Source organism: Heterocephalus glaber, unplaced genomic scaffold, assembly GCF_053883595.1.
Source record: "Heterocephalus glaber isolate CG9 unplaced genomic scaffold, H.glaber_assembly_v1.0 deba00001577, whole genome shotgun sequence".
NCBI classification, from domain to species: domain Eukaryota; kingdom Metazoa; phylum Chordata; class Mammalia; order Rodentia; family Bathyergidae; genus Heterocephalus; species Heterocephalus glaber.
The window spans coordinates 13,464,179-13,491,489 of NW_028258358.1; the positions used below are offsets into that span (position 1 = coordinate 13,464,179).

The 27,311-nt window shown below is 37.1% G+C and overlaps 1 protein-coding gene across 2 annotated transcripts in view; it reads left to right on the top strand.

The window, feature by feature from the left end:
• The window catches only part of Slain1 (SLAIN family member 1), a 65,674-nt gene that overhangs the window by 20,158 nt on the left and 18,205 nt on the right, over positions 1-27,311 (top strand). Inside the window, exons 3-4 of one of the 2 annotated variants that reach the window (XM_004845225.4) lie at positions 23,660-23,809; positions 25,359-25,508. In XM_004845225.4, the coding sequence (XP_004845282.2) occupies positions 23,660-23,809; positions 25,359-25,508 (300 nt within the window). The remainder of the gene's footprint in view (positions 1-23,659; positions 23,810-25,358; positions 25,509-27,311) is intronic. The other variant, XM_004845223.4, reaches the window with a different exon arrangement.

The window sequence follows — 27,311 nt, forward strand, 5'->3', positions numbered from 1 at the left end:
TTACAATCAAAATTAATCTTTGACATCATTTTGATCAACTAGCAACCTAGGAGAAAAGGAAGGTATGCCTTTAGTAACATTTATCAAAAATACAATTGGACAAACACAAACAATTAGACACAGACAAACATATAAGACAATTTATGAAACTAGAGTGCACTCAAATATATTTGGCCAATTGAATTATAACATCTCTTTTAATTAAGACTAGTCAAAACTTTTGTAGGTCAATTAACAGAGATCTCTTGTAATTTGAATCAGAAGGAATAAAAGCACTTTATAACAGTAGCATAATCTTGTGTTATAGTTATTGTCAGAAGTCTGTAAGCAGAAAGTAGAGAAGGTCAAGTTAATCCTATAATTACAATTCAAGAATTTGTAATGTAAAAGAAATGTTCTAAATACATCATTTAAACATCTGGAAAGCAAACACCAATTAAACATCAGTTTAAATTGGAGATGAAAGTTACCTTTGTCAATTGGCCAAAATTTATAATCTGATTTTTTGATTTTTTGTAAGTTTCCCTTGCCCAGTAGGACATCACAGCTGATTTTAATATGGAGCAAACAGTCTGTAGCAGTCACTGAGCTGGAACCTAGCATTTGGTCTTTGAGCTCCGATCTTAAGCATTACATTTTCTTTGAATTGTTTTAAAACCTTATATATTTTTTTCCCAATATTTATGTAGAAAACAATAGGGCCTGATGAAATTTCTTGGTAATGTAGCCTGACAAACAAGTTGTTGATATGTAAATAGGCAGGGCCAGGAGAGGATTTCACTTTTTGTAGTCTTGCTTCCCTCTCTCCTCAGGGGAAGCTGAGGCAGGGAGAGCAGCCAGAGCAGTGGGTGTAGGCACCTTAAAAGTCTCCCCTATCTTTGCAGCCTTTTGTGTCACACGGCAGTAGAGGGTAAGAGGAAACACAGAGGTAGAGGGTCGCTGCTGCGTCGGAGGAGGCAGGGGTGTTAACTCACTCTCCTGTTTGGGAGGGGCTAGAGGAGCAGGGAGAGAGCTGGTGTGTGGTGGAGAAGTAGGGGGACTCGGCCGCTTTGGGTGTGGCGAGTGAAATCGCTGTGGGGAGGGAGAGTGCTAGGAGGGAGCCAATGGCGTGAGGAAGAGGTGGAGGTGGGGTTGTAGGGTGGAGGTGGAGAGAGGAGTGATCTGCTGGGTGGAAGGCAGGCATGTCAGGCCCTGGGCAGGGTTTGGGGTCATGGGCAAGGAGAATCTGAGAGGTGGTGCAATATTGGCAGAGGGAGGGATGAGTATGGAGGTAGGAGAAAGCCTGCATGTAGGGAACTTCAGACCATTTGGCATTGTGTTGACAAAAGCTGTAAAGGTCCCATAAAATGTTTGGGCTGAACGTTCCATTTTCTGGGCAGTGGTAGTCATTGTTTAATTTATATCGGGGCAGTAAAAAAATAAGGCACCGGGGCTTGATGTTGCCTGTGAGCCCGAGAAGTTTGAGATTAGCTGGCAAATATCCCAGCGGTGTTGTTTAGCTTGTGTAGCTCCCATGTGGAGGGAGGGCTGTGTGTAGAGGGTGAGTATCAGGTAGCTCCTGAGGAAATGGACAAAAGGGAGGAGCGTCCTCATCCCCTTTTATGATCTCTGGAGAGAGAGAACAAGAGGAGCCTGGCTGATGGGGTGTTCCCCAGGGGTGGCAGTCCTGGCTAGGGGCGGAGGAGTCCATCTGACCTAGTTGCTAGGATTTTCTGAGAGAGAGAGAGAGGCTGATCTGAGTACTCACCCAGAGATTAGGGACCGGTGTGGATAGGGGGATGTTATGCTCCTCCGGTAGGGTTGGGGAAGGGCAGCCAGGAGGCCATTCGACCCCGACCTGTGGGGGATCCTGGGGAAATCCTGTCCATTGCCTTCCTGGGTTTCGGCACCAGAATGAAAGAAAAGGAGCTGAAACAGGAGTACCCGAGGCAGGGCTTTATTGGGGAAGGAGCTGCTGGGCTGCCTTGAACAATGGCGAGAGAGCTGTACCTTTATCTTTATACCTGATTCTTTGGGGTAACAATTTTAGGTTACAAGTCGTTTCCCACAGAATTAGAAAGGAATGTTTCATTGTATTTTAGCTTCAGAATTGCTGTTGGAGTCAGTCCAATACTGTTCTTATTTAAAATTCTTTATAATCCTTCTACCTAAAATAATGTGGACATTTTGGAATCTTGTCTTTTATTGTTGGTATTTGAACTTTAACATTTTTTTGTGGTAGATATTTAGTGTCACTTCCAACTTGAAAACTTCAGTTCTGTGAAGTTTCTTGCCTAATTTTCCATAACCACCTGCTCCCAACCCTGTTTATTCTTTCTAGGTATTCCTGTTGGACAGATGTTGAATTTCCTGGATTGATGTCTGTATGTTTTCTCTTTGATTTTCTACTTTCTGAAACATTTAAAAAACCCATTTCCTAAGCCTTTGCTATGTATTTAAGTACCATCTGTGTGCTAGGCACCATTGTAGGTAACAAGGATGTGGCAGTAATGAATAATACAGAGAGGAAGTCCCTGCCCTCACTGGGCTCACTTTGAGTATGCAACTTTTCACTTTCTCTTCTGGTTTTTGTAAGGTAACCTTATTTGTGTTGGTATCTGTGTTTGGTCAGTTTTGCATTACTGGGACAAAGTACTTGACATAGACAGTTAAAGAAGAGATCTATTCTGGCTCATAGTTTCAGAGGTTTCAGTCAATGGTTTGCCTTATGGTAGAAGGGTATGGTAGGGGGAAAAATGTTTGCCTCATGTCACCCAGGAAGAGAAATGAGAGGAAAGAGTGCACCAAAGTAGGGGACTGGGGACCAGATATAGTCTGCATGATCATGTTTCCATGATCTACTCATCTCTGGAAACACCTACAGATATGTCCAGAAGTGTGCTTTTCTGATTTCTCAGATATTTCTCAATCCTATCAAGTTAATCCAATCCAGTTTAGATTAACCATCACAGGGCCGGGGATTCATCTTAGTAGCACTGCGTCTGCCTTGAAAGTGCAAGGTCCTAAGTTCGATCCCCAGTACGGAAAAAAAAATTAACCATCACAGTATTGTTAAGGCTGGTGATTTTCTCTTTTTAGTTTATTCAGGTACTAAAATTTGTCTTTGTTAAAGGTAAGAGGAGCAATTGCTCCGTCCAGGGCAGGAGCAGAGAATTTCAGGATTTTCCTATACTTTTTCAGTCTTCCTGTTTTTTTTGCCTTACCACAGAATTTAATACACTTGGTGGTGACTTGAATCTGCAATTCTAGAACCTTCAAGTTCTTATTTGTTTCCCTTGCTGTAGATCCATAGAACAGAGAATGCTAAAATCCAGACTTGTTACTTAATGTTTATCTGGTTTTCATTGAAGCTATTTGGCTCTCCTTAGCGTGATCTTCTCTCCTGCTTAGTTTTGTGGAATAGGTATAATACTGAGTTTAACTGTCACTATAGTGTGGTTTTATGAGAGGATAGGGAGACATTTTTATATACTCCTTAAAGATTTTGAAGAATCACTGTCTTCCAATTAAAGGAAATTTTTTGTCGGTGATAATTAACAGATAAGAAATTATGATTTTATCTTAAACTTTATTCATAATATAATATAGATATTTACTTGGAATAATGTGAACATTTTATATTTTATAAGTTTCAGTAACTAAGAAAGTGTTTTCTTTTTGTTTAGATTTCATTTCTCTCTTGGACAGTCAGCAGTTTTAAGGAACAGGTATTATTGAGCATTTTCTTTGAGAATAGGGTTTTCCCCCTGCATTTGAATACAAATGGCCTGAAGGCAGGGACTTATTTGTTGATCCTCAGCTTCCTAATTCCTAGAAAGGTTTCAGACCTAAGACACAAAATAGACCCTATTGCGAAAGTAAGCAAATATTTGTTTAATTCTTTTTCAATCCAGTGTCACAGTTAGGCTGTTTTAATTTCAATTTGGGCTTTGAATAATTTAAGATGGTGTGAAGTCCTTGTAAAATTTTCTTTAGCTATCTTACTACTTTTAGAAAAAACCAAAACAAAAACCTCCTGTAGGTTGAAGTGTCAGCTTGTAGTACTGCTTTACCATTCATAGGCATGTTTACTTTGAAATAATATTTTTCCTTCTCTTGCGCATTTTGCTGCAAAATGATTAATTGAAGTTCTTAATGCTTGGATACTTGCCCCCAAATACACAGAATTTAAAGACTTCACTAAGAAGTCCACTGCCTTGAGGAGGAGCAGTTAAATTGAAAGAAAGTGTAAAGCAGTTTTGTTTCACTCCTCCCCTTTCCCTACTCCCTCACCCTTTTCATTCTCATCAACAGATGGGTGCAAGTTCTTGTTTTCTCTTCAAAATAAGTAGAGGAGAGTATTTTCAATGTTCTTACCACAAAGAAATGGTGAATGTTTGAGGTGATGTATATGCTAAATCCCAGTTTGATTATCGCACAATGTATATGTGTATCAAAATATCACACTGCATCCTTAAATATATACAGTTAGAAAACAAAATTAAAAAAGAGCTTTTACCTTTTTTTTGCTTTAATGTTAGCCTGGACTTCAGATAAAGGCGTTGCTTATTAGATGCAAATATTTTATGTATTTGGTTCTTATTTCATGATCTTTATGTTTTTGCAAAGAAAACTCAAACATTCAAGATAAATTCACTTAGAGCACAGAGGGGATAGTATGAAGAGCCAGAGTGGATCGGTGGGTGGTCCTGGTCCTATATTCCCTTCCTTGTTTCCTCTTGTGCCCTGAGTCTACAGCCTGGGCTAATTTCCAGCTCCCAGCCTAGCTGTGTGGTCAGTTGGCTTCCTTCTGGATTTCAGGAGGGAGTAAGCCCCAGGAGTGCACCTCGGTAAGGGTTTGTCAAGCTTGGTTTCTGTAGGCACATTAGGCTGTCTCTAGCCAGACACCTGTTAATGAGCTCATTCAGAGTCCAGCTCCTTGAAGGGCTGGTGTGCCTCTTGCTGATTTGGTAGAGTCCTCAAATAGCATTCATGCTATTTGTGCCAAATTTGTGACCCTGAACCTAGATAGGTGAGAATTTATGGAGACTTTGTAAATTATGTGAGAATTTATGGAAAGTATTCAACATGAGCCTTGAAGCTGTGAGAACAGGCTCAAAATCCTCCCCTCTGAAGAAAGTTTTTTTTTCCTTTTTCTTTTTTTTTTTAACCCTCCGTTATCCCAGAGAAAGAGAAAGGGTGTTTTGTAAGAAATAATTTTCTAGCGAGATAGCGCACATATCACGATTGTTTTAAGAAATTATTTTTTCTTCACAACTAGGTGATTTTGCAAATTGATTAAATGTGTATTTTTAAAGGATACAGAATTACAATAAGATAATTACTTTTGATGCAAGGTATATTTTTATAGATAGCTAATATGTACCTAATACTCTCAAATTCTCATAGGGAATATTAATTCACTTGAATCTAAGAAATTCTCTATTATATATCTCAAAACTTACTTGTTCTTTTCTAAACTGATCTTTTAATATCCAGGTTTTACAATTTATAGTCAGTCTTATGTATCAAGTAGTCAACACAGGCAAGTTACTTAAGTGTTCTCTGCCTGTTTTATGTTTGTGTTTATTTTGTAGACTTGTAAGAGATTAGATAAAGGTGTTTACAAAGCAATCATAGGAAGGATTTAAATATTAGATTTCAGTGTATTTGAATAGCATAAATCCCTTTTTGGATAATGTTCAGAAAGTATTATTGAAAATACAATCACTGGACTCTTCTATTACCTCAAAATCTGTAGTCTGTTTGTATAAAATTAACTAATAAAGCCTAGAATAGTATTTCCTTTTTTTCTGGGCACTGATAGTATGCAGCCTAAGCCAGAGCTCAGTATCTTGCTTGGTTATCCTCATAACTAAGATGATCCTAATGATACTCATTTTCCATTTGGAGGCACTCTTATTTTGTTAACTTCTGTTTAATTTTTTTTAACATGTATGCCTTTTGCTTAGTAGATTAAGAATTTGAGGACAAAGACCCATACCTCAATTTTCTTTTGAATTTCCAATGTCATATATATATTACTTATTATATATAATTATAATTATTATATATATTATTATATATTATACTATATATTAGTATAATATATATAATTATATATTTTATTAGTACATGTTTGCAATTCATGCAGTTTATAATCATATTAGGGGATGATTTCATGTACATATTACATCTTATTTCTTTTTAAATTTCTTTCCCCTTTCCTCCCCTTCTCCCCTCCTCCTCCAGTTTCCCATCCCCTTTTTCATATTTTTTGCTATTATTTGTCATAGCTCATGTTATGACATACAGTGTTTACTTTAGTTGGGGTTCCTGTACATGGCATGTCTTTATTCCTCTCATTTATCCTTGCCCTCCTCCTTTTTCCCTTGAACCACTTCCCTATTGCAAGACATCCATCCCCTTGTCCCTTTCTGTACATTCTTTATCATTTTCTTTGTTTGTACTTTGCCTCACTTAGGTGAGAGATACCATGCAGTATTTAAGCTGTTTAATATATTTTTAAAACATGTTTTCAGTGCTATGTCTTAGTCATTTTCTTCATCACTGGGAGAAAAATCCCAGATGCAACTTAAAGGATGAGAAGCTCATGTTTTTAGTCTGTCATTGGCTTATTTTGGCTAATGTATTTTAGTCCATAGTTGGCTGGCTCTAAGGGAAGAAGGCACAGTGGAAGGGTCTGGTGGAAGAAACTGCTCACCTCATGGCAACCAGGAAGCAGAGAGAGAAGGGAAGAACCGTGACCAGCCCTCACCTCCTAACAGGAAGTCAGCCCATAATTCTCCCATAATGCAGTCACCTTCCAGACACAAGGCTTTGGGGGCCATTTTAGATCTAACCTATAATATTATTGTATGCTTGATTTTTTTTTTTTTTTGTGATCGACTAATTGAGTACATTTAAATTTCTTAGATGTACAATAAACCAGTTTTCATTGAACATTTGGTATTGTAAATGGCATCCTAATAATCAAACCCTTTCACTCCCTAGGAAAAAAATCATTCTATGCTTGTTAAAAATGTTCTGAGGGTGGGGATTTAAGTCTGTTTTGTTCATTTCTATAACCTTCTCAATTGCTAGAATAATTCCTGTCACATTGTAAGTGTTAAGAAGGGACAATTAACAAATTTCACAGGGCTGTTATAAAGATTTCAGGAAGTGATTTGAAAATGTGAAGTGCTGCGATCCCTTGTTTATGGATTGAATTACTACTTAGGCAAATTTCTACTGTATAAGTCTTTATTCAGAAACTAAAACATATGAGGACTCCTGGGTTCTTACACTTCATAGAAAATAAATGATTGGCATTTCTTTTTAGGAGGGGTCTGATTCATCTACCTATAGGTAAAGATGATTTTTTTGTTGTTTTGTTTTGTTTTATTTTCGAGACAGAGTCTCACCATGTAGTTTAGGCTGATCTTAAACTCACTATGTAGCCCAGCATGGCCTCGAACTTGTATCCTGTGTCAGCCTCCTGAGAGCTGGGATTACAGGTGTGCGCCACTTTGCCTGGCAATATTTGTTAGTTAGGGATTTTTTGACCGAAAAGTTTTAGCAGTGCAGTTTATGTAACAGTAGTAGGAAATTACAGACAACCTCCTTGAGTATGCTGCTTCTTTTTTTCCTCTTAGATCTGTGTGGGCAAGTTGGCCTTTCCTTATCTGAAAATATGCATCTGAAATGCTCCAGTATCTGAAACTTTTTAAGTGCCAGCATGATGCCATAAGTGGAGATCTCAAAACCATGGAATTTTATTTCCTGCACAGAATTATAAAATTACCTTCAGACTATCTATGAAACAAATGAATTTCATGTGTAGATTTGGGTCCTGTTCCCTCAACATGTCATTATATATGTTGCAAATATTCTAAAACATTCTAAAATATGAAAAAATCTGTGAAGTCTGAAACACTTGTTGTCTCAAGTATTTCAGATAAGGTTTACTTAACCTGTGTTTGATTTCTGATATACCTGTCTTTAATCTTCCCTGTTGCCTCTACCCTTTTCAAATTAAAAAAAAAAAAAAATCAACAGAACTTGCACTTTTCAAATTAAAAAAAAAATAACGAAACAAACAGAACTTGCATGAGTAGTATTAACTTATATAATATCCTAAACTGGAATAAGATTAACACAGAGTTTTGATAAATCCATGTCAGGAGACTGGGATGTTAACCAAATAATGGTCAAAAAGCTTATCTAAGTAATTTGAAACACCTAATATGTGGCTCAGTTAATTTGGGGCCAGTTAATCAAAGCTTATATTGACTTAAGATACTCAGATGTCCCTAACTATTGAATCGGGACAGGTCACCTTTGAGGAAGATAGGTGTAGTTTTCACATATAGCATAGCTCTGCACAGTTATTATCTTGGGTCATTTTTCACTATGACTGTTTCTCATTTCCTTTCATAGTGTATGGTAAGGAAATGTGAACAGATATTACTCCTTTATTGAGTTTTTCTTTTATCTTCATGTAACACCTGTTCCCATTCATGTGTTGGTTATTATGATAGTGTTAATTTCTGAATTTAGCCAATGAAGAAGAGAGTTGTGGACTGACCCAGTGTTCTGCAGATGGCCTTTTTATTTGCAAAAATCACACAGATTGAACTGAGACATTAAGGAGCTTATCAAGTGTCTGTCTTCTGGAATCTATCCAGTCTCTCCATTCATGGCCCAAGATGCTATCCCTACGAGCTCATGTTTCCAGTCTTGAGATGCTCAAATTCAGAACTCAAAATTAAAACTTAGCCCGTGGTTTCATTTTAGGTAAACTTTGCCAAGATTTCCTTTCTCGTTGGAAAGATACTTTGGAATTGGACTAAATTTTGTGTGCAGAGACAGGGTCTCGTGACATTGCCATTATTCCTGTGTGCTAGAAATTGAAAATACACTGTCATAGCTGAGAGGTTGTTACATCTTTGCTTTGCTTTTGTGTTCAGAATAGCCTCCATCTGTTACTTTAGTATTGACAGTGAGTTTGCAGCAGTAAGTTAGAAATAATTAGGGATTGTGCTTCATGAAATTTGCAGTTTCTGTCCATTGTACCTAGCAACCTAGATAGGATTCCCAGTTATCATTAATCCTTCTTCCTTTTCTTTTGTTAATTGTGCATGTGTTTCTCTGTGGGGTATTTTTGCCTGTTTTGCATTTGCACCATTATATAGAAAGGTACTTATTAAAATAACCAATAACTGGGCTGGGGATTTATCTCAGTGATGCCATACCTGCCTCACAAGCTCAAGGTCTTGAGCTCGATCTCCAGTACCAAAAAAAAAAAAAAAAAGAAAAAGAAAAAAGCAATAGCTGATGATAGTGCAGTGAATTTATAATTGTCAGTTTTTTTAATCTACCTCCACCAAAGTAGGTTCTTTTTTATTATTAATTTTTGTTTGTTTATTTCTTTCTGAGGATTAAACTGAAGACCTCATGCTTGCACATGCTCTATTACTGAGCTGCACCCCTCATTCCTGAAAGTAGATCTTGCTGCTTTCACACTACTGTGATGGTTGCCTAAATTTGACTATCTTTCAGTAAAATTAGTTTGACATTGGTGATGTTTCTGCCTATTTCTTGCAATTCCTAAAAAAATACAAATTTAAGCAAGAATTTCTAGATTCTTCTCTTCTGAAACACTGGGGCTTGATCATAGATTATTAGTATGCTAAGTCATTAAGGGTACTGGGTACTTACTAGTGTCAGGCACTGTGCTGAATACTACGGGTAGAGACAGGCAAGACCAGCTCAGTGCTTGGCCTTTGAAATGGACAGTCTAATGCAAGAAACAGATGACACAGGTAGCAGCTCTCGTTCTATTCTTTTTCTCTGCCTCAGAACAAGCTAGATGGTACTACAGGAGATGTTAATGAGTCTGAGGGATGTGGTCAGGACATGTTTTTCTGAGGATGTGACGTGTCAGCTGAGACTTGAGCATCAGGGACAGAGTCAGTCCATAATTCTGTGTGCATGGGTTGGGGTGAGAGAGTGTCCCTGGCCACAAGAGTAGCATGTGGACAGATCTTGGAACAGGAGGAAAACATAATGTAAGAGGGACTGGCAGTCTGTTGTGATGCAGAAAAGGAGGGAGAAATACCCAGCCCAGCCGAGTGACTACATGGAGCTAGAGACTTGTGTAGGGCTTTCAGGGCAGTGAATGAGTCTGGATTTTATCCTAAAATGGTTGGGAAGCCTTTAATAGTTTCAAGTGAAAGGATGGCATAAACTTGAATAGGAAAGCTACAGAGTATTTTCTGAATTGTTTCAAAAGACAGGGTCATTTTTGAAATCTGATAAGATGTGAGTAAAATAATGACTCCAGAAATTTTTTAGAATGTAGGTAAGGTTAGGCTTTAGCATTTTATAAAGTGGGATTCTTTAACTTAGATAAACTTGAGAATGTTTTCTTCTGAACTTCTCATTAAAATCCTGAAATTCCTGTGTGACTTTTTTTGAGAAGCAGTAGTTGAAAATATGGCCAAACTTAATGTGTTTTGAAAAGATAAGTCTGATTTGTTGAGAATCTACATTACTGTTATGGTTTGGGTCCAGATGTCCCCCCAAAGCCTCATGCAGTCTTTTTTGAAGGTAGCTAAATCTGGAATGTGTCACGCTAGGATTAAGGGTGTTTGATTACTAGACCACTACACGTGAGTGATTGGTTTGGCATTGCCATAATCCCCGGTGGTAGTCTGAATAAGATAAAAGGAGCAGAAAGACACTGTTAAGGTCCCTTGTTGCCTTTACTGCCTTGTACATGCCATGTTGTTTCTTCTCTGCCATGCCTGTTTGCCATCCCTACTTTGGAGCCAGCTGATTATAGACTGAAATCTCTACAAACTATAAGCCAAATCTCTCCCTCTTTAACTTTGGGTGTCGGGTATTTTGTCTCAGCAAGAAGACAAAAGTAGCTAACATAATTATTTATAATGCATATAAATTATTTAAAATTTTATGCAGTGACGCTTCATATATTTGAGTATAGATATTCTTGTCAGTTTGTATTTGTGAGTTTAATCCCTCCCCTCCACTGTCATAGCTGAAAGTTTGCATCTCGAGGAATGATGGTGTGTAAAAATGTCAGTCATTTGATGCATGCTCAGTGCGATCTTCCATTTTTATAGCATTTTCAGTTGAGTAAAGTTGGATGAGTAAAAGAATATTGCAGCAGTGGGAATTGCTAGAATGTGAATAGTGCAAAAGGTGATGACTACATGTGGTTAGTCTCCAGGGAAGAACCAGAGTAAAGGGGAATTAGAGAAAAAAGGGAGAGACATGTAAATGTGGTATCCCAGGATTGGCAGTAAATTCTTATGTCCATGTTGGACTGAGCAGAGAGTGGGGAGTGTGTTAGATGAAACTCTAAAGCATTCTGTCTCCTTACTTTGCATTGTTGGGGTCTCCAGCTGCCATGATGCTGTATGGGTAGGCACATCTGGGAAACTACCCATTTATGTAGTCTCTGGTGTTGGTTTTCTCTTTTAAATTAGAAGCAAGTTTTTGTTGCAGAGTGGAGGAAACTTATGCTAGTTATTGGTCCAGACTATTCATCTTTATTCATAAATATGAGCCAGTTGCTATGTCTTACTTGAATTTTGGGAAAACTAATAGCATGAACAAAAAAAAAGATCAGTTAACCTTTTAAGAAACTAGTATCTGCGGGAATAAAGAACTCAGTGTGCTAAGATTTAAGAGAATAATGCAACTTTAAAACAAGGATAAAGTGCTTGAAAAAGCAATCAAATCATCATTATTCTTTAATTACTTTTACTTTCTCAGAAGTGCTGAAGTGAAAATGATTAGAGCTAAGAACCAAATGGACTTAGGTGAGAGAGATGGAAAATATGAGAGGAGCTCTGCAAATGGAATGGAAGGTAGATCTAGAGCCTCTAATGTTGAACAAGATTTCTTGAAGCAAGAATGGACAGTTGAGAGGAGGAAATAGTTAATAAATAATGAAAGAGGATGTGGAGCTGAAGAAAAACAAGTCCTCAAGATGAACTGAGAGATAGAAAATTTACACGTGGACCACCTAGTTGAATTTGAGATTTTCCAAAAATTAAAGAGAAAATCCTAAAGATGTTTAAAGGAAAAAACAGATTATTGACAATGTAACAAGTGAGGTATTTTACATGTAATATTGGGTGCTAGATGAAAAATAAGAATTGTCTTTAGAGTTTGAAGGGAAAATTATTTTTAAGTTTTAATCTGTATCCAAGCAAATAAGTGAGGAAATAAAAAGAAGAGACTTTTCATTTTGCAAAATGTAGAAAGTCTTGCTACCTTATGCACTGTATTTTAATGATGGGAAAAACTACAAGGATAAAGAATACATGAGATTCAGAGGGTAGCAGCCATGGCAGTGACCTAGGAGAAGCCAAAAAAGATGAATAGGGGGGAGTGAGTGGACTATCCTTGTGATGTCCTTCGCTTGGTAGTTAGGCTAGTGTCATCACTTTGTTTTCCTTGGTCCTATCACATCCAAGGATAACCTTAATCACAACTATAAAACAGAATGGGAATATAGTATGCCTTAGCAGTGTAAAAATAGAACTGTCCAATCTGGACATGGAAATGGGAAGTAAGGGAGGGTGTATGATACTAATTATGGGAGTCAGCTGGACTTGCAACTTTACAGCTGGAAGTCAGATACCTAGAAAGTTTGCCCACTTCAAGTCATATACTAATTATATAATTATCTTCAAATTATAAAAAAGCAAACTCCTGGAAAGTGGTGCTGTGTGGGGAAAGGAGAGAGATTCTTGTTTTAGGCCTTTATGTAGACTTTAGTGTTCTTTTGTGTGCAGATACTTTAATAACATTACGAGTGGGTTAGTTTAGGGGCCAGAAAAATATACCCTGGAATGACTCTTAAATTTATATATTTATTTTTTTCATCTTTCAAGATAGGTGTGCCAGAGGCCCACTGGAATGCATTGTGCCTCTAACTGAAGATGATTTTAGCTTTGCAGACATTGGAAAGGAAGGACTGTTTGAATTCTAACCTCATCACTTCTCTTGGACACCTTTATGATGTTTTGTGATAGTTGACTTTTGGTTTTCCCACCACACTGTATGCCATTATAGGCAAGAAGACTCTTATCAGTGATCTAGTCTATCCTTACTTTCAAGGTGGGTGGACTTCATTATTTTCAAACATGAGATTATTTAGCCTATTTTTTCTGAGAATGAAATTCTTCAACATCATTCTTAATTTGTCTCATGACTGCAGCGTAGAACTTGGAAGTTACGCGAGGTAGTTGTCATGGCTTGAATTGTGGACCTAGTCTAAAGTGAAAGCAGCTGTCATCTGTGTGACAGTATTACCTTGGTGACAGATTCTTAGGTTACTCTTTTTCCTGCTTTTTTTCTTTGTTTTTGGATTGAGTGTTTACTTTCACAGAGGTCTTCTTTGCACATTCTGTGGCTATTTTCACTGTCTTTAAATTTGATTAAAGATATAGCAGACAGCCTAAGGGGGAAATGATTTCTACAAAGGGAATTTTTAAACATGCTTTGAAGTGTAATTTCTATGAAAGTTAGATTTTATCTCCCTTATTACAGATCAGAAGTTGATGATGACAGTGATCCCTCTGGTCTTAGATAACACTCGACTTGAGCTGGGAGTGCTTAAAGCTGGCATCTTTCTTGAGTTTTGACCCATGATTAAATGGAACAAGATGATATTGCAAAGAACCTCCCTTTCTGAATCTCATTTTTCAGATCATCGTTGTGGTTGGAGAAGCCCTACAGAGGGATTAATATAGAAGTGAGGGAAGAATATTAAATGTGTGAGGATGAAGTTATTTAAGGTCTGAGAAGTAAAAAAGGTCTAATTTTGTAATTGTTTTGCTAGATACTTTAACTGTTAAGTTACACTAATTATTATGACCTAGGAAACATTTTACCTATCAAATTCAGAATCAAGAACAACTATAAAATTCTGATATCTGTGGAATGAATGTTATTAAATATACATCCATATATATATCTTACTAAGTAAACATGGTGAAATTTTGTGATTCATTGAACAAATATTTTTTACCTGCCAATTGTCAGAGGTATACAACTCCTTAGTTACTTCTGAACCAAATATATTTTAAAGCTTAATCCTTCCATTGAAAGTGGCTTTCTTGGTTAGCTTTAGAGATTAGTGATACAGGTAAATGAGCTTGTATTAGATGTTTGCTAAAGGGGTATGTAAGTCATGTTTCTATAGATGATTACATTTTGAATACAACTAGAAGTGTAAATACTGAGTTTTTGCAATGTTTGGGGGTCACAGGTCCTCATACTTTTATATCAGATTTTAAATAGTTACATTTTTAAATTACTGATTTTAAAATACCACATTTGTCATTGTAGGTTGAATGATTGGGAACTGTAGGAAAAAATTCAAATGAACCTTGTAGTAAGTTTTTCAGCCTATAATTTTAAGATTGAGAGATTTGCACATAAGGACTGATTTATCCTAGTTAAACGGTTCCTAAGATTACCAGTGAGGAATATTTGCTTGTTCTGTGGCCCTTCTTCTTACACAAAACTTACTACATTACAGTTCACTCTTCTTCATGTATGTCGGGGGAAGAGCACCATGAACCCCTGTTTCAGGGTAGCAAGACTTCCTGAGTCTGGATGCTTATTTGTCAAGTCATAGAATGTTGTGGATAAATTAATACTACTCAAGTTTAGCCAGTAAAAAACAGTGGATCAGATAAGCTACAGACTATATGTTACGAGTCCAGGGGACCACTCAGACTGGAGCCACATCAAGAGGCTTCTTTACTGTGGTCAACTTTTATTGAAGTCTGGACAGTTTATATGAGTGAGGCAGTAGAATAGTATCTTTTTAAATTTTTATTTTATTTTATTTTTTAAGTTCTAGGGCCTTCACATTGGCTGAGCTGCATCCCTGGCCCGTTTGATTTTTTATTTTGAGACAGAGTCTCCCTGAGTCCCTAAGTTGCCCAGGCTGGGATCAGACTTGTGCTCCTCCTGCCTCAGCCTCCCAGAGTGCTGGGATCACAGGGATGTGCTACCATCTTCACTTTGGTTTCTAAATTCTTTTGTTAATATGTGTCCAGAGTATGTCAGTGTGCCAAGTGTTTTAGTAGGCTCCAAGTATGTAAAGACAGAACGTGATCATCCACAAAGTTTGTACCTGAGAAGATGGTTCATGGTGATGGAGGTCTTCCTGCCCTGCTGGTTTGTGGCCTAAGAATACTGTTATTTGCATAAAAGTTCCTACCAATATGGGAGAATAAAAGAACTGATACCTCTTGTACCTTCACTGACCTTGGACTTCACTGAAACTAGTGTGAAGGATCGTATAATTAAATTCCTCTGTGTGGTTTGGAATTGAGGCCTACCTGCTTGTTGTATAAAGGAAGAATAAAGGAAAGGAATGAAAGTCTGGTAATTTGGCCTTGCTTTTTTCTCCCTTCCTTCCTAGGACTGTCTGGTAATGAGTATCATTATTTAAAAGTCAAGGGTTAGAACCTTGGTTTCGAATAAACCATATTTCTTTAAAATGTGGCATTTGGGCCATTGGTTTCTTATGAGGACAAGTAACTAAGAACTGATTGATAATCTTGATCAAATTATTGAATGTTCATAGTTTAGTTCTTTGTTCTGAATTGGTAACATCTGAAGAAACATGAAGTCTACAGATTGTCTGTGTAAGATACACTGTAACAAGTAGCCCCATTATTGTGAGAGGACTAGTTTAAGTGCCCTAAAAATGAGGGAAAATGAAAAGTAAAAATTCCTCCAGACACTTTTTTCTTCTCCCTAGCTTCTAGAACATTCTTCCTCAGAATATAGACTGTTTCGGGTAAAGCTCGCTACAACTTTTTATTCATAAAATTCTTTAAAGTTTGCAAATATATGCTGCAGACTTTCATTTTGAACTTACAACAGTCCTGTTTGTTACTTTCTTAGTACCTTTTTTGTTTGTTTTCAAATGAGAACACACTAGCATTAATATATCATGTGATTTTCTCCGAATCTGAACACCAGCCTGTGGGAGGATAAAGAATTGAACTCAGATATATAAATCCTTACTCCAGTGTCCTTTTAATCTTTCTTGATCTTTTTACAATATGTTACAGAAATTTGCAGTAAAAATTATTCTATCAACCTTCATTGTTATGTCTGAACTCTTGAAACACCCTTGCAATATTGATCTACTCCTATGCATTTTTCCAAGTGGATATTATAAAACTAGTATATGTGTTAGCCCAGGGGTTGGCAAACCATGGCCATATCTGGCTTTTTGCCTCATACACAAAGTAAGGCAGTATTAGTTCTCTTGCCAAAATTTGGACCACATTTAGCCTTTGTTGAATATGTTGTGTGCTAAGTTATAGGCACTTCTCACTGTAATGAGAAGAAAGTGAAAATGGTTGTTTACAGAATCCCTTTTAAATTTTTAAATGGTTGAAAAAAATCAAATGAATAATATTTCATGATATATGAAAATTTCATTAAATTGAACTCTATATAAATGAAGTTTTATTTATGCATAGTCAAATTATTCATTTATTTACATTTGTCCATAGCTGGTCTCCTGCTGTGAATTTAGAGTGAGTAGTTGTGACTCGAGATCCTATGGCCCCAAAGCCTGAAATATTTATTTGCTGACTCTTTACAGAAATCATTTACTTACCACTGTGTTAGCTTGTTGTCATCTCTGACTTTGAATACAATCTTCTGGATTCCATCTAACTTCCTAGCAAGCTCCTAACCCATAATCTTTAAAATTCACAGAGAAATTACTTTCAGTTACTTGGATTTTTAAAAATTTTGATAAATTTTAAAAAATGTGTTAAATTAACAATGTGACTACCTCATATGAACTTTCTAAACCTGAACCTGTAAGAAGCAGAGACTCTTGACAAGTCGTAAAACAGACACTTGCTAATGTTTTCAAATGTTTTGTTGAGACTTACATGTTGGGATCACTATGATTCCAGAGATATGCTATCCAGATTCACATGGGCAGCCGCTGGTCTCCATGGTTATCAGTTTTTCTTGTTTTGGGTAGTGGCCATTCCGTGCCACCACTGCATGGGGTTCTTCAGTACAGCCTCTGCCCCTCTCTGACTTACAAATAAAGAGGGCTTTATAACCCACCTTCATCTCCTGTGTTCTCTGTTCTGTCTTTTTCCTGTTTCTCATTTTTCTGGTCTCCAGGATCTTCATTGCCTTCCCTTTTCTGATTCTACTCTCCTCCTTCTACAAACATGCTGGTCTCCTCGATCCTAAACCTGTCCTGTTTTCCCTTGAGCCTTAAGTTCCTCAAGCTATAGTTGCATTTCTTCTTACTTTTGCAATGAAATCTCTCTTCAGAGATTTTTTTTTATTCTTTATCTCACAGCTGCTTGACCTATTAATGTTGGTTTCTCCTCCCTCCCCTGTGGAGTCTGCTCTGTTCAAGGACCCAGCTTTTCTAGTGTACTTTTTTTCTCAGTCCTTTGGCTATGCGACCTCTCTGCAGTAGTTACTGCTGTTAAATGTAGCTCCCCTCTCAGCCTTTCTGTTTTAGTCTTTTTATTTCTTTTTGGGCTCCTCAGATCCTTGAGGCTCCTGAATTAATTTTCTTTCTTGGTGATCTTTCTTAGTCTTGTGTACTAATTCTCCATTTTTAATTATTCCTTTGTAAGCACCATCTTTTTTCCCTCTGTTCATTTTACTTGGATGATTTCATTCATGCATATGGCTTCACCTTCATCCAATACGTATTTGTTGATTGTCCCTGAATCTTTTTCTCTCTTGCCCTCTTCCCTGAGTTCTGACTGTGTACTGGTCGTGAGCACCTAGGCATGTCTGTCTTAGTTTGATTCATTTTTATCTTTCATTTCAGCATGCATATCTTATGTTCTTAGTAGATGGCATCCGTGTCTTAGGAACCATGGTGTGCAATATGGTGCCCTCCTTTTCTCCACCCCTGGGTCACTGGATGTCTTTACTTTGCCTTAGCTGTGCCTCGTTGAACCTGTGATCAACTCGGAGTTTTGCTCATGCTTTAGTTGAGGACCTTATCTTGTTTCACTATGTCTGCTTAGAGAAGCTTCCTAACTGATCTTCTAGTCGTCAGTCTCTGTCCATGTAGTCCGTCATCTGTGTGGCCATCTTTGTCATCATAAAATGCATCTCTAATCATGTCTTCTTCTCTCAAAGTCAAAGCACTAGTGGTGTATTAAAATGTATACTGTGCATAGGACAGTGCAGAAACCAATCTTGCCAACATCTCCAGTCTCGTCACTTCTCATACACTCTCTGCATTGGCCTAATTTGCTGTTTCTTGACTGTATACTGGTCTTTCATGCCATGCCGCCATGGTGTCACATGTTCACAGCGTTTCATTGTATTCCGTGGATAAGTTCCTCAATCTTAAAGGATCATTTTAAATTTAATGTCTTTTGGAGAAGACTTTAGTCATCATCTTCACTTTGTTCTGAATGTTCTTCTTGGAGCTTTTACTACACTTACAAGATCACGTTATTCTCTAGCCTACTTGCCTATCTTCAGCAGTAGTTCATTTTTAGAAATTGGAATGGAGGGGAGAGCACTCACTATATTTTACTCATTTCATTGCTTTGGCATCTCATATTTTATAGCCACAATAGTGGATGCCTACTCAAGTGAAGAGAGAAGTGAATTTTAAAAAGTAGGTGGGTGCAGAGGGGGCAGACAGATTTTTCATAGGGAAATGCTGTGTGCAAGATATTGAGGAAACCAGTGGATATTGATAGTTTGTGTTCTCTGGAATATGTTGGTAAATGCTGAATGAGTCTGGCTATGTTTGGAAATATTGGGTGTCTGACTCATTCTGTAGTACACCCCCACCTTGCCTACACAGAGCTTTGCTTGAGATTTAAATGCTAGCTGGCCAGCTCCTCAGGGCAAAACCCTAGATTCAGGAATGATGAAGGAGAGTATAAATTTGGCCAGCTGAGAAGAGAGGTATGAGCAAGGAGATATGAATCATGACTTCTTTGGAAGTCAGCCTGTAAGTTTTAGTAAAAGAAATTTAAATTTTGCTGTTAATTTTTAATCAAAACTATTACAAAGTGAAGAAAGAAAGCACAGATTTGCCACAGATGGGTTTCTTCACACTGGCAGGATCACTCCACCTTTCTGGAATGGTGATGACTCTAGATCACCTGCTTTGCTCAAAAGTCAGGTCATAGAAGGTGGCAAATGAGTGAGCCATGGTATCTGCAGGTTGTTATTTTGTCTTTTAGAGTCTTATTCTTTGATGCGAAAAGTGAAAAAGGGTAGAAGTGAAAGTCAGAACTGCTTTTCTAGAGTAACTTTCCTCTGGTTAGAAATCCGGATGTTAGAAGCCATTGTCAGAGTGCCGTTCTTCAGGACCTCTTCACCTGATTCAAACAACTCAGATGCCGGGTCATGGATGTAGAGTGTACAGAAATTCTGCTATGTATAATTGCAATTGTGAACAATTTCTTTGATTTTTTTTTTTTAAAAAGCTGGCAGTTTAAGATTTCGAGGAAGCTTTTTTGTGCTTTTGCCTGGCTCACTGCCAAGTAGTGAGTTTGGCAGTCTTCACTTTAACTGTAAAATACAGCAGTGTAGAAACTAGCTTATCCAAGACGGTGATTCTTGTTCAGCTAACTTTGATGGGGCAGTTACCCCACTCACAGGTTCTAGTTGTTAGTAACGTAAAATCATTTAGATAGAAGCCATAAGATTGATACTAGTAAAGTTGGATAATTTAGTAGTTATTAGGAGGTATTGATGGAGTGTTGCTGTAGGTATATTTCTTCACTGACTCTCCAGCTGATTTGAAATGTCTAATTAGGCTAACTTTTGTCTTTGAAGATATGATACTAAATTATAGTTACCTTAGGAAATCAAACAAAATAATTTCAGTGTGTCAAGGTAGGAGTTGGTGGATGGTTAGAAGAATATAGCATTGTTTTATATTTTTTAACACCTAGTTTAATGTAGTACGGACATCACTACTCACATTAGTGAGGATTATCACTAATATTTTAATTAGACCAGCTAGTTTTCTTTCTTTTATACGAATTGATTTTGCTTCTTGAATTTTACTTTGATTATATGGAGAGACTCAACAAAATCTGACTGTTTTCTGTATTTTTTGTAAGTCTAGGCAAAGATGATCAAGGAATGTCATTGTTTCTGGGAACTTTTCTAGTGTCAACAGAATTTTCCGTGGGGAGAATTAAAGAACTTTTAAGTTCTTAAATGTGTCCTGTCAGCTGTCTTTTTGTAAATTTCTTGGTATTATCAGAGGAGCCTTTATCAAATCTTGGGGTTTTTTGGTCATGTCTACTAAACAATATACAAAAACAACTACATGGCCAGGCATGGTGGTGCGTGCCTGTAATCCTAGCACTTGGGAGGCAGAGGCAGGAGGATCACTGCGAGTTTGAGACTAGCCTGAAAAAAATTAAAAATTAAAAAGAAAAACAAAAACGACTATACAGATATGTGGTAATTTATTTTAGTCAGGCAACTTTGAAGATATATATAAACACAAGGCATTGGTCTGTAACGTCTACTGTTTTATGTTCATTTCAGAGGAAAATACTTGTTAGACAAGGAGACAAAGGAGAAAGTTTAAGCAGTACAGTGTATTCTTCACAAGACAGTTTTAGAAACAGTGTGGAGGTGAGCAAGAGGTATGGGCTTGGAGAAGTGCAACAGCAAGTGCCTCCAAGTCCCATTAAGGCCTTGGACTTGAAGAGCTACTGAAGTGCGTCAGTAGCACAGTTGAAGTAATGATCACACAGCTTTGGTGGAGACATCAGGACAGGCTGGGGAGGGGAGGGTGGGGGCCTGCGTTGATGCAGTTGTGGGAATGGTGGAGGAATTTGCAGTAGAACTCCAGGAGCATGCAGTTTGAAGTGCCCTGGGAGGCATTTTAGCTTAAGGCAGTTTGGGAAAGAAACCTTGCTGTGTGATAGATTTGATCAATGATTCATTTGAGAGCCTGAGTCTGATATTCTAGGGATTGGAAATAAATGAAAAATACATAACGTATGTTGTTTCCAGTTTTTCTTATTGACACCCCCCTTCCTTTTTGTGGTACTATGGATTAAACCTAGAGTCTTTGGGCTACATTCCACTCCCCCACCCCGCCCCCTTGGGAACAGGGTCTTGCAAAGTTGCTCATTTGCCCAGGCTGGGCCTGAACCTGCAATCCTCCTGTCTCATCCTCCCAAAGTGCTGGGGTTATAGGCATGTGCCACCGTGTCAGGCTGTCTTTTTCTTTTAGATAGAACTTTGGAGTAGGAGATTAAGAAAATTTCATTGTTGTTGTTCAGAAGTTCCTTTAGGAAAATGGACTTCTTCCTAGAGTTAATTAGATCATCTTTGAGTCTCTCCAATAATTTAATATCTTTATATGAAAAAAATAAGTTAGTTGAATGAAAGGGTTAAAGCTGCCCTTTGAAAGGTTCTTTTCATTTGTTCTTTATACAAATGTTTCTGTTAGAATTCTTCAAATTCTTTAGCTGTGTAGTGAAGAATAAGGAGGATGTGACCACTTCCACTCGTTTCCTCCTCCACTGCAACCTTGGGCAGTGGTAGAGCATCATTGTTTTGTGAATTTGCCTCTGCAATAATTCTCCCCCCTCTTCTTAAAAACCTCAATGCTGAAGAACAATGTAGAACATTCTTTATCGCAATAGACACTAATTGTGTTCTTAGTTGGGATCTTGCTGTCATAGCCACAATAATTGTGTCATTGTGCAGGGAGGCTGGGTCACAGTAGTTACTGTGCAGAATGATGAATGCCGGTTACTTGTGATGCGCTGTTCCCTCCATCTGTGGTTGAGAACACACAGGCACTGTGATTTGCCTGGAAACTGATCAAACTGGTATAAAATAACATCATCTGTTAAGCAAGTTAGCAGTCAATAGAACCATTGACCTTTTGTTTTATGACAGAATTTTAATGAGAGACTGCAAATAATAAAGATTGAAGATGCAAGAACAGCTACCAAGTGTGTGTTGCACGTTAGCCGATGTTTTGTAATTTATTTTGGAGTCAAGTTGACCTGTGTAGAAGTGAAGGAACTGGAAGTGCATGTCTGCTCTGGCTCAGAGTGGCAAGTGTTGTGTGAACACAGTAAATTACAGATTAGATGAGTGAGAAGCGGCCATGGTGTCAGTTGGGAACCAGGCTTTGTGGAAACATCCCCTGCATGCAACCTGTGGATTCTGAAAGTCTTATCCCTGTGAATAAAGTAGTTTCCCTATCTACTTCTTTCACCTACATAGGAAAAATATATTTTATATAATTATTGGAACGCAACAGTAATTATTTTAAGAGTTCTTGCTGAAGTAAGAGGAAGTGCCCTGCTCTTTTGAGTAACTTTCATGGGATTTTGCAAGGACCTAAAGAATTGCAGTTTCAGAGTTGTTGTTTTGTCTTTCCACATACTACAGTTTCTCCCCATGCCACAGCCCTTTTTTGAGCCCTTTTTGGGCTGCTCACTAGCATTGCTCATTAGAAGGGACGTGGGGAATGCATTTCAAGGCAGCCCTCTTTATGCTGTTTCTTCAAGCTTTATATCCAGCTAATATAAATTGAGTTGTTGCCTAAAGTGAAGTTAAATGTTATTTATCTCCCTACTGTCCTACTTAGTACATGTCTAAATGATTGGTTTTCAGAAAAGTAGATTTTGACTAACAGATTTCTATCCTATGAAGAGTTAGTGATTGAAATTTGTTGTGATTTATTCGAGTTTTTATGATTTAATGTCTTTTTCATGATTCTAGAACTTAAAGGTGACAAGGTGGTGGTAATTTTGGAGAGGGAAAATAAACTAATTAGGTCAAGTGAAGAATTAGGTCATTGCTCATTGCAGATACAATTCCTTTTTGTTTCTTATTTTAATTCCTTATTAAAGTAATAAAGAAATAATGTATATAATCCTACCTTTAAAATTGACACAAATAATGTTTGTTCAATGCAGAAAATGTGGGTAACATTCTTTTTCAAGAAAAAAAGAATTCAAGAGCTCACCAGTTACTCTGTACTTGCCATCTCAAGTACCTGTCCTTATGTTTTGGTGTAGACACCCTCTGCTAGGTTTAGACCATTTTCTATGAACCTTGTTTTAGAATTAAGGCCATTTGGAAGCACAATAGTCATTTTAAATTTCTCCCATAGTCCAAGCACAAATTTCCATAAAAAAATTTTTGTCAATATTTTCTGATATAAACTACATTGAAAATTGACCTAAAAATAGAGCTGTGGATTGTTAACATTAAGAACATGCCCCACCATTTCTAATGTCTACAAATTTTGAGAGTTTTTTTATCATTGCAAAATGCTTACATCTTTACACAGAAATATATAGAAAAGATTTCTAATGTAGAAACTAAAAATAGATTTTCATTTTCATACAGGTTTACTGGCTTTAATCAAAGTGAGATAGATTTGGTTTTTTTTAGTGGTTGTATTAATGGGACTATAATTAACAAATTGCCTATTTTTACATATTTTTCCCTTAGATAAATGGAAGTGAGTTAAAATATTCTTATGAAAAATTACTTTGTTTCTCTTTTTTAAAAAATATCTTCCTTTTCCCCTTTTGACCTATCAACAGCTTCCTCCATATAGCTAACTGCTACTGTTTTCTGCTTTCTGTGACAGCTAGTCGATGGCGGAGTCTCTTCTCTTCAACTGCTTCCCTGGCTTTTCCTTATAGTCCTGTTGCAAGACTCAGCCCTTATAGCAATGGCATTAATACTCCCAGCTTCTCTAAAACCTCAAATAAAGCAATACTAACACCTGAGAAAACAGGTAATATTTCAACTTGTTGACTAACTGCTTGCTTTGCAATAGTCACTAAGCACAACTCAAATGTCTATCTTTCATTGAAAAGCTAGAAGGCAATGTTATAATGGAGAGTTTGTGCCACGTATTTACTCTAGGTATAAAGGGACTCGCATCAGCTTGTACTCTAGCACCACTGGTCTCTGCTCTCAATGGCGTCCCAGTAAGTCTCCTGTCTCCCCTCTTCAGCAAAAGTTCACAAACATAGTTTCATGTTTCCCCATGCTTCATGTGCCTTTTACAATTAACATGTTCATGATAGGAGTGTAATTTGTATGTCTTATTACTGGGAAGCCTGAACCACCAGTAGTTACATGTGTGACTGTCCCCATCAGGCAGCTTTTTATTAATTTTATTAGTAAAAAAACCGATAAAAGTGATTAGATCCATTTGTACTATCAGTGGTGCCACCAATGAGACAGTCATGCATGCACCAGCAGTGGTTGAAGCCAGTGGGAATGTGTTACATATCGAGTACAATTTAGTTTTTATAGTGATTAAAGATTGAAAGCCTTTTGTTTTTAATTTTTATTTTTCTAGTAGATTTTTTTTTATTAATCCAGTGCAATGTTAAAGGAATAGTCACAGATTCTGCATGAGATAAGGATCTCACCATTTCCTTGTTTTTCTCGACATTAGCATGATTCCATTCTCAAGACTTTCTTCCGCATTAATACTTTCTTTCTCAGTTCTTTTATCTTAAACCATTTTTTTTCACTTTTGTGAGTGACTGCAAGTCTTCTGTGACCACTCACTTGTCTAAATTATGAGAATTTTGTATTTTGTGAATATATGTATGATATACACTTGTAGCATGACTGTTGTATGCCCAGTAAAGAATGAACTAGGTTAAATTTTAATTTTAAAATATGTAATCAATTACTGCCAGAGACAAGTATTTCTGGTTATTAATTAAAAGTATATGTTTGGGCCGGGGATTTAGCTCAGTGGTTTCGCCACCTGCTGCGCAAGCGCAAGGACCCGAGTTTAATCCCTGGTACAAAAAAAAAAAAAAAAAAAGTATATGTTAATTGTGTATTCTCATACCATACCTTCAGATACTAGCCTTAGTGAGTTTTTTAATTGTGATATAAAGCACATAACAGGTCCGGGGGTATGATTCGGTGGTAAAATCCTTGCCTAGCATGTATAAGGCTCCGAGTGTGATACCTAGCACTGCAAAACAAACAAACACATAATATGAAATCTGCCTTTTCATAGGTGGTACAAGGTGATTTTTTTAAATTCTGAAACTTGACTTTGAACAAACAGTAAATAAATGGTTTTGTATTTGAATTATGAACTTGTAAGGATGTATTTATTTTCCTGACCATAAAATGGTAATGTTTTGTTTGTTTTTTTCTTTTTTATTATTAGTCCATGTTTGTAATAATGTTTTGGTCATTTTGTGACATTATGAAAACAGGAAAATAAGCTGAACTGTATATATGTGCATTCTAAAGCATACACAGATGTCAGGTCTTCAGATAATAAGCGTATTTACTTTGTGTCTTAGGTTACACTTCCAGGGGCTCCCCTCTCAGTCCCCAGTCATCTATCGACAGTGAGCTGAGTACTTCAGAACTGGAGGATGATTCTATCTCCATGGGATATAAGTTACAAGACCTTACTGATGTTCAGATCATGGCTCGTCTGCAAGAAGAAAGTAAGTTCTTCTTAAACTAGCAAAGTGAGATTTCCACTTGAAATACAAGAGGCAGGGGAGGCTTAGGTGCTCCTCGCTAGGTGATGAGAAGACAGGCCTGTCTTTGTACTGTCCTATTTTGTAGGACTTTGTAGGTGAAGCAGTTGCATGCCTCTCACACCCTTAGCAGCGTCTTAAGGTGTCAGGCACACCCTGATCAGCATCAACTCATACATGGACATTGCTGGTTGGCCAGCATGGAAACAGGTTCCAGTTTTCTGAGAAACAAAACAGCAACTTCCAGTTTCCCAGAGCATTGAAAATTTGTGTTTACACAAAAACCTGTACATGAATGTTTTTAACAGCTTTGTTTTGTAATAGCTAAAACTGGAATTGGCTTAGATGGCCTTCAGTAGGTGAATGGTTAAGCAAATTGTGTTACGTATGTACCATGAAGTACTACTGAACAATAAAAATGAACAAACTATTGTAATAGCATCTTGGATGGAGCTTCAGGGAATCATACAGAATGAAAAAAGATGATTGTAAAAGGTCACAGAATGTGTAATTCTATTTATATAACATTTTGAAATGTCCAAATTCTAGAAATAGAGAAGAGATTAACTATTGGGAATAAAGGATGGGATGTGGGATCTCAGAGGGGAGAGGAAAGTGGATGTGGATGTGGTTATTAAAAGGGCAAAAAGGGATTTTTTTTGGTTTTGGAACTACTCAGTATTGTTACTGAGGTTGTGATACACAAACCTGTTGATACCAAAATTGTAAAGAGCTTAATTTGAACATATACATGGAGGAGTAAACTGGGAAAAGCTGAATAAGGTGGGTATATCAACTGCTAATACCCTAGTTGTTATGCTAGTCAGTAATTTCACAAAATGTTATCACTAGGGGATACAGTATTTCTTAGTGTCACCTGCAAGTCTGTAGTATCCTAAGAAAAATTCAGTTAAAAATGTATGGATATACTTCAGTCAGTAATTTTGGAAGAGTAGAAAATTGGAAATGGGACAGTTTATCACTGGTTCTGCAATAAAATTACAACAGATACGAGTGTGAACTACTTCAAGGGCATCAACAGTATCAAAGAGCACAGTTAGGTGCAGATCACAGAACTTTGCTAAGTTTATTTTGGAGTTGACTTTTCAAGGCCAGCATAAGTAGGAACAGTCACCTGTCATTGAAGCACAGCAAGTTCCTGCTTTCAGAATTAATCGAGGATACTGAGAGAAATATAGTAATATTTATGCCAGATTTAATAAGATACATTTTGAGGTGAAAGGTGATTATTTTCTATCATTAACAATAATTTAAGTACTCATTTAAGACTACATGGCTCAAAGATTCAGAGTCAGTTTCAGAAATTAGGAATAGCTAGCTTTTAAAAGAATTGTGGTATGGGCAATAAGTTAAATAATGAAAAACTTGCACTTAAACTATTTTTAAGTGGCTTAGGAAAGGATGGCAAACCTTTTAGAACTTTCAATGCTAAAAACACCCTGCTGTAACATCTGTGCCATGGGTTCACCACCACTGATTTAGGATGACCTAAAACTATTGAAGTATCAGGATACTTTGAAAGAGATAATATTAGTAACAAAAAAGAATTTAAAAAAATGACCTTGGTAGGAAATATTTGTACCTCAGGTTTTAAACTTTGAAAGTTGGATATAGGAAGTAGACTTTTTTATTCATTTTTTTATTTTTTGAAAAAAATGAAACAAATTTTCATAACCAAATAATAAGAGAATAATAATAGTTATCACACTGTGTATCGTTATCTTCAAATTAGTACAAAATGTAAAC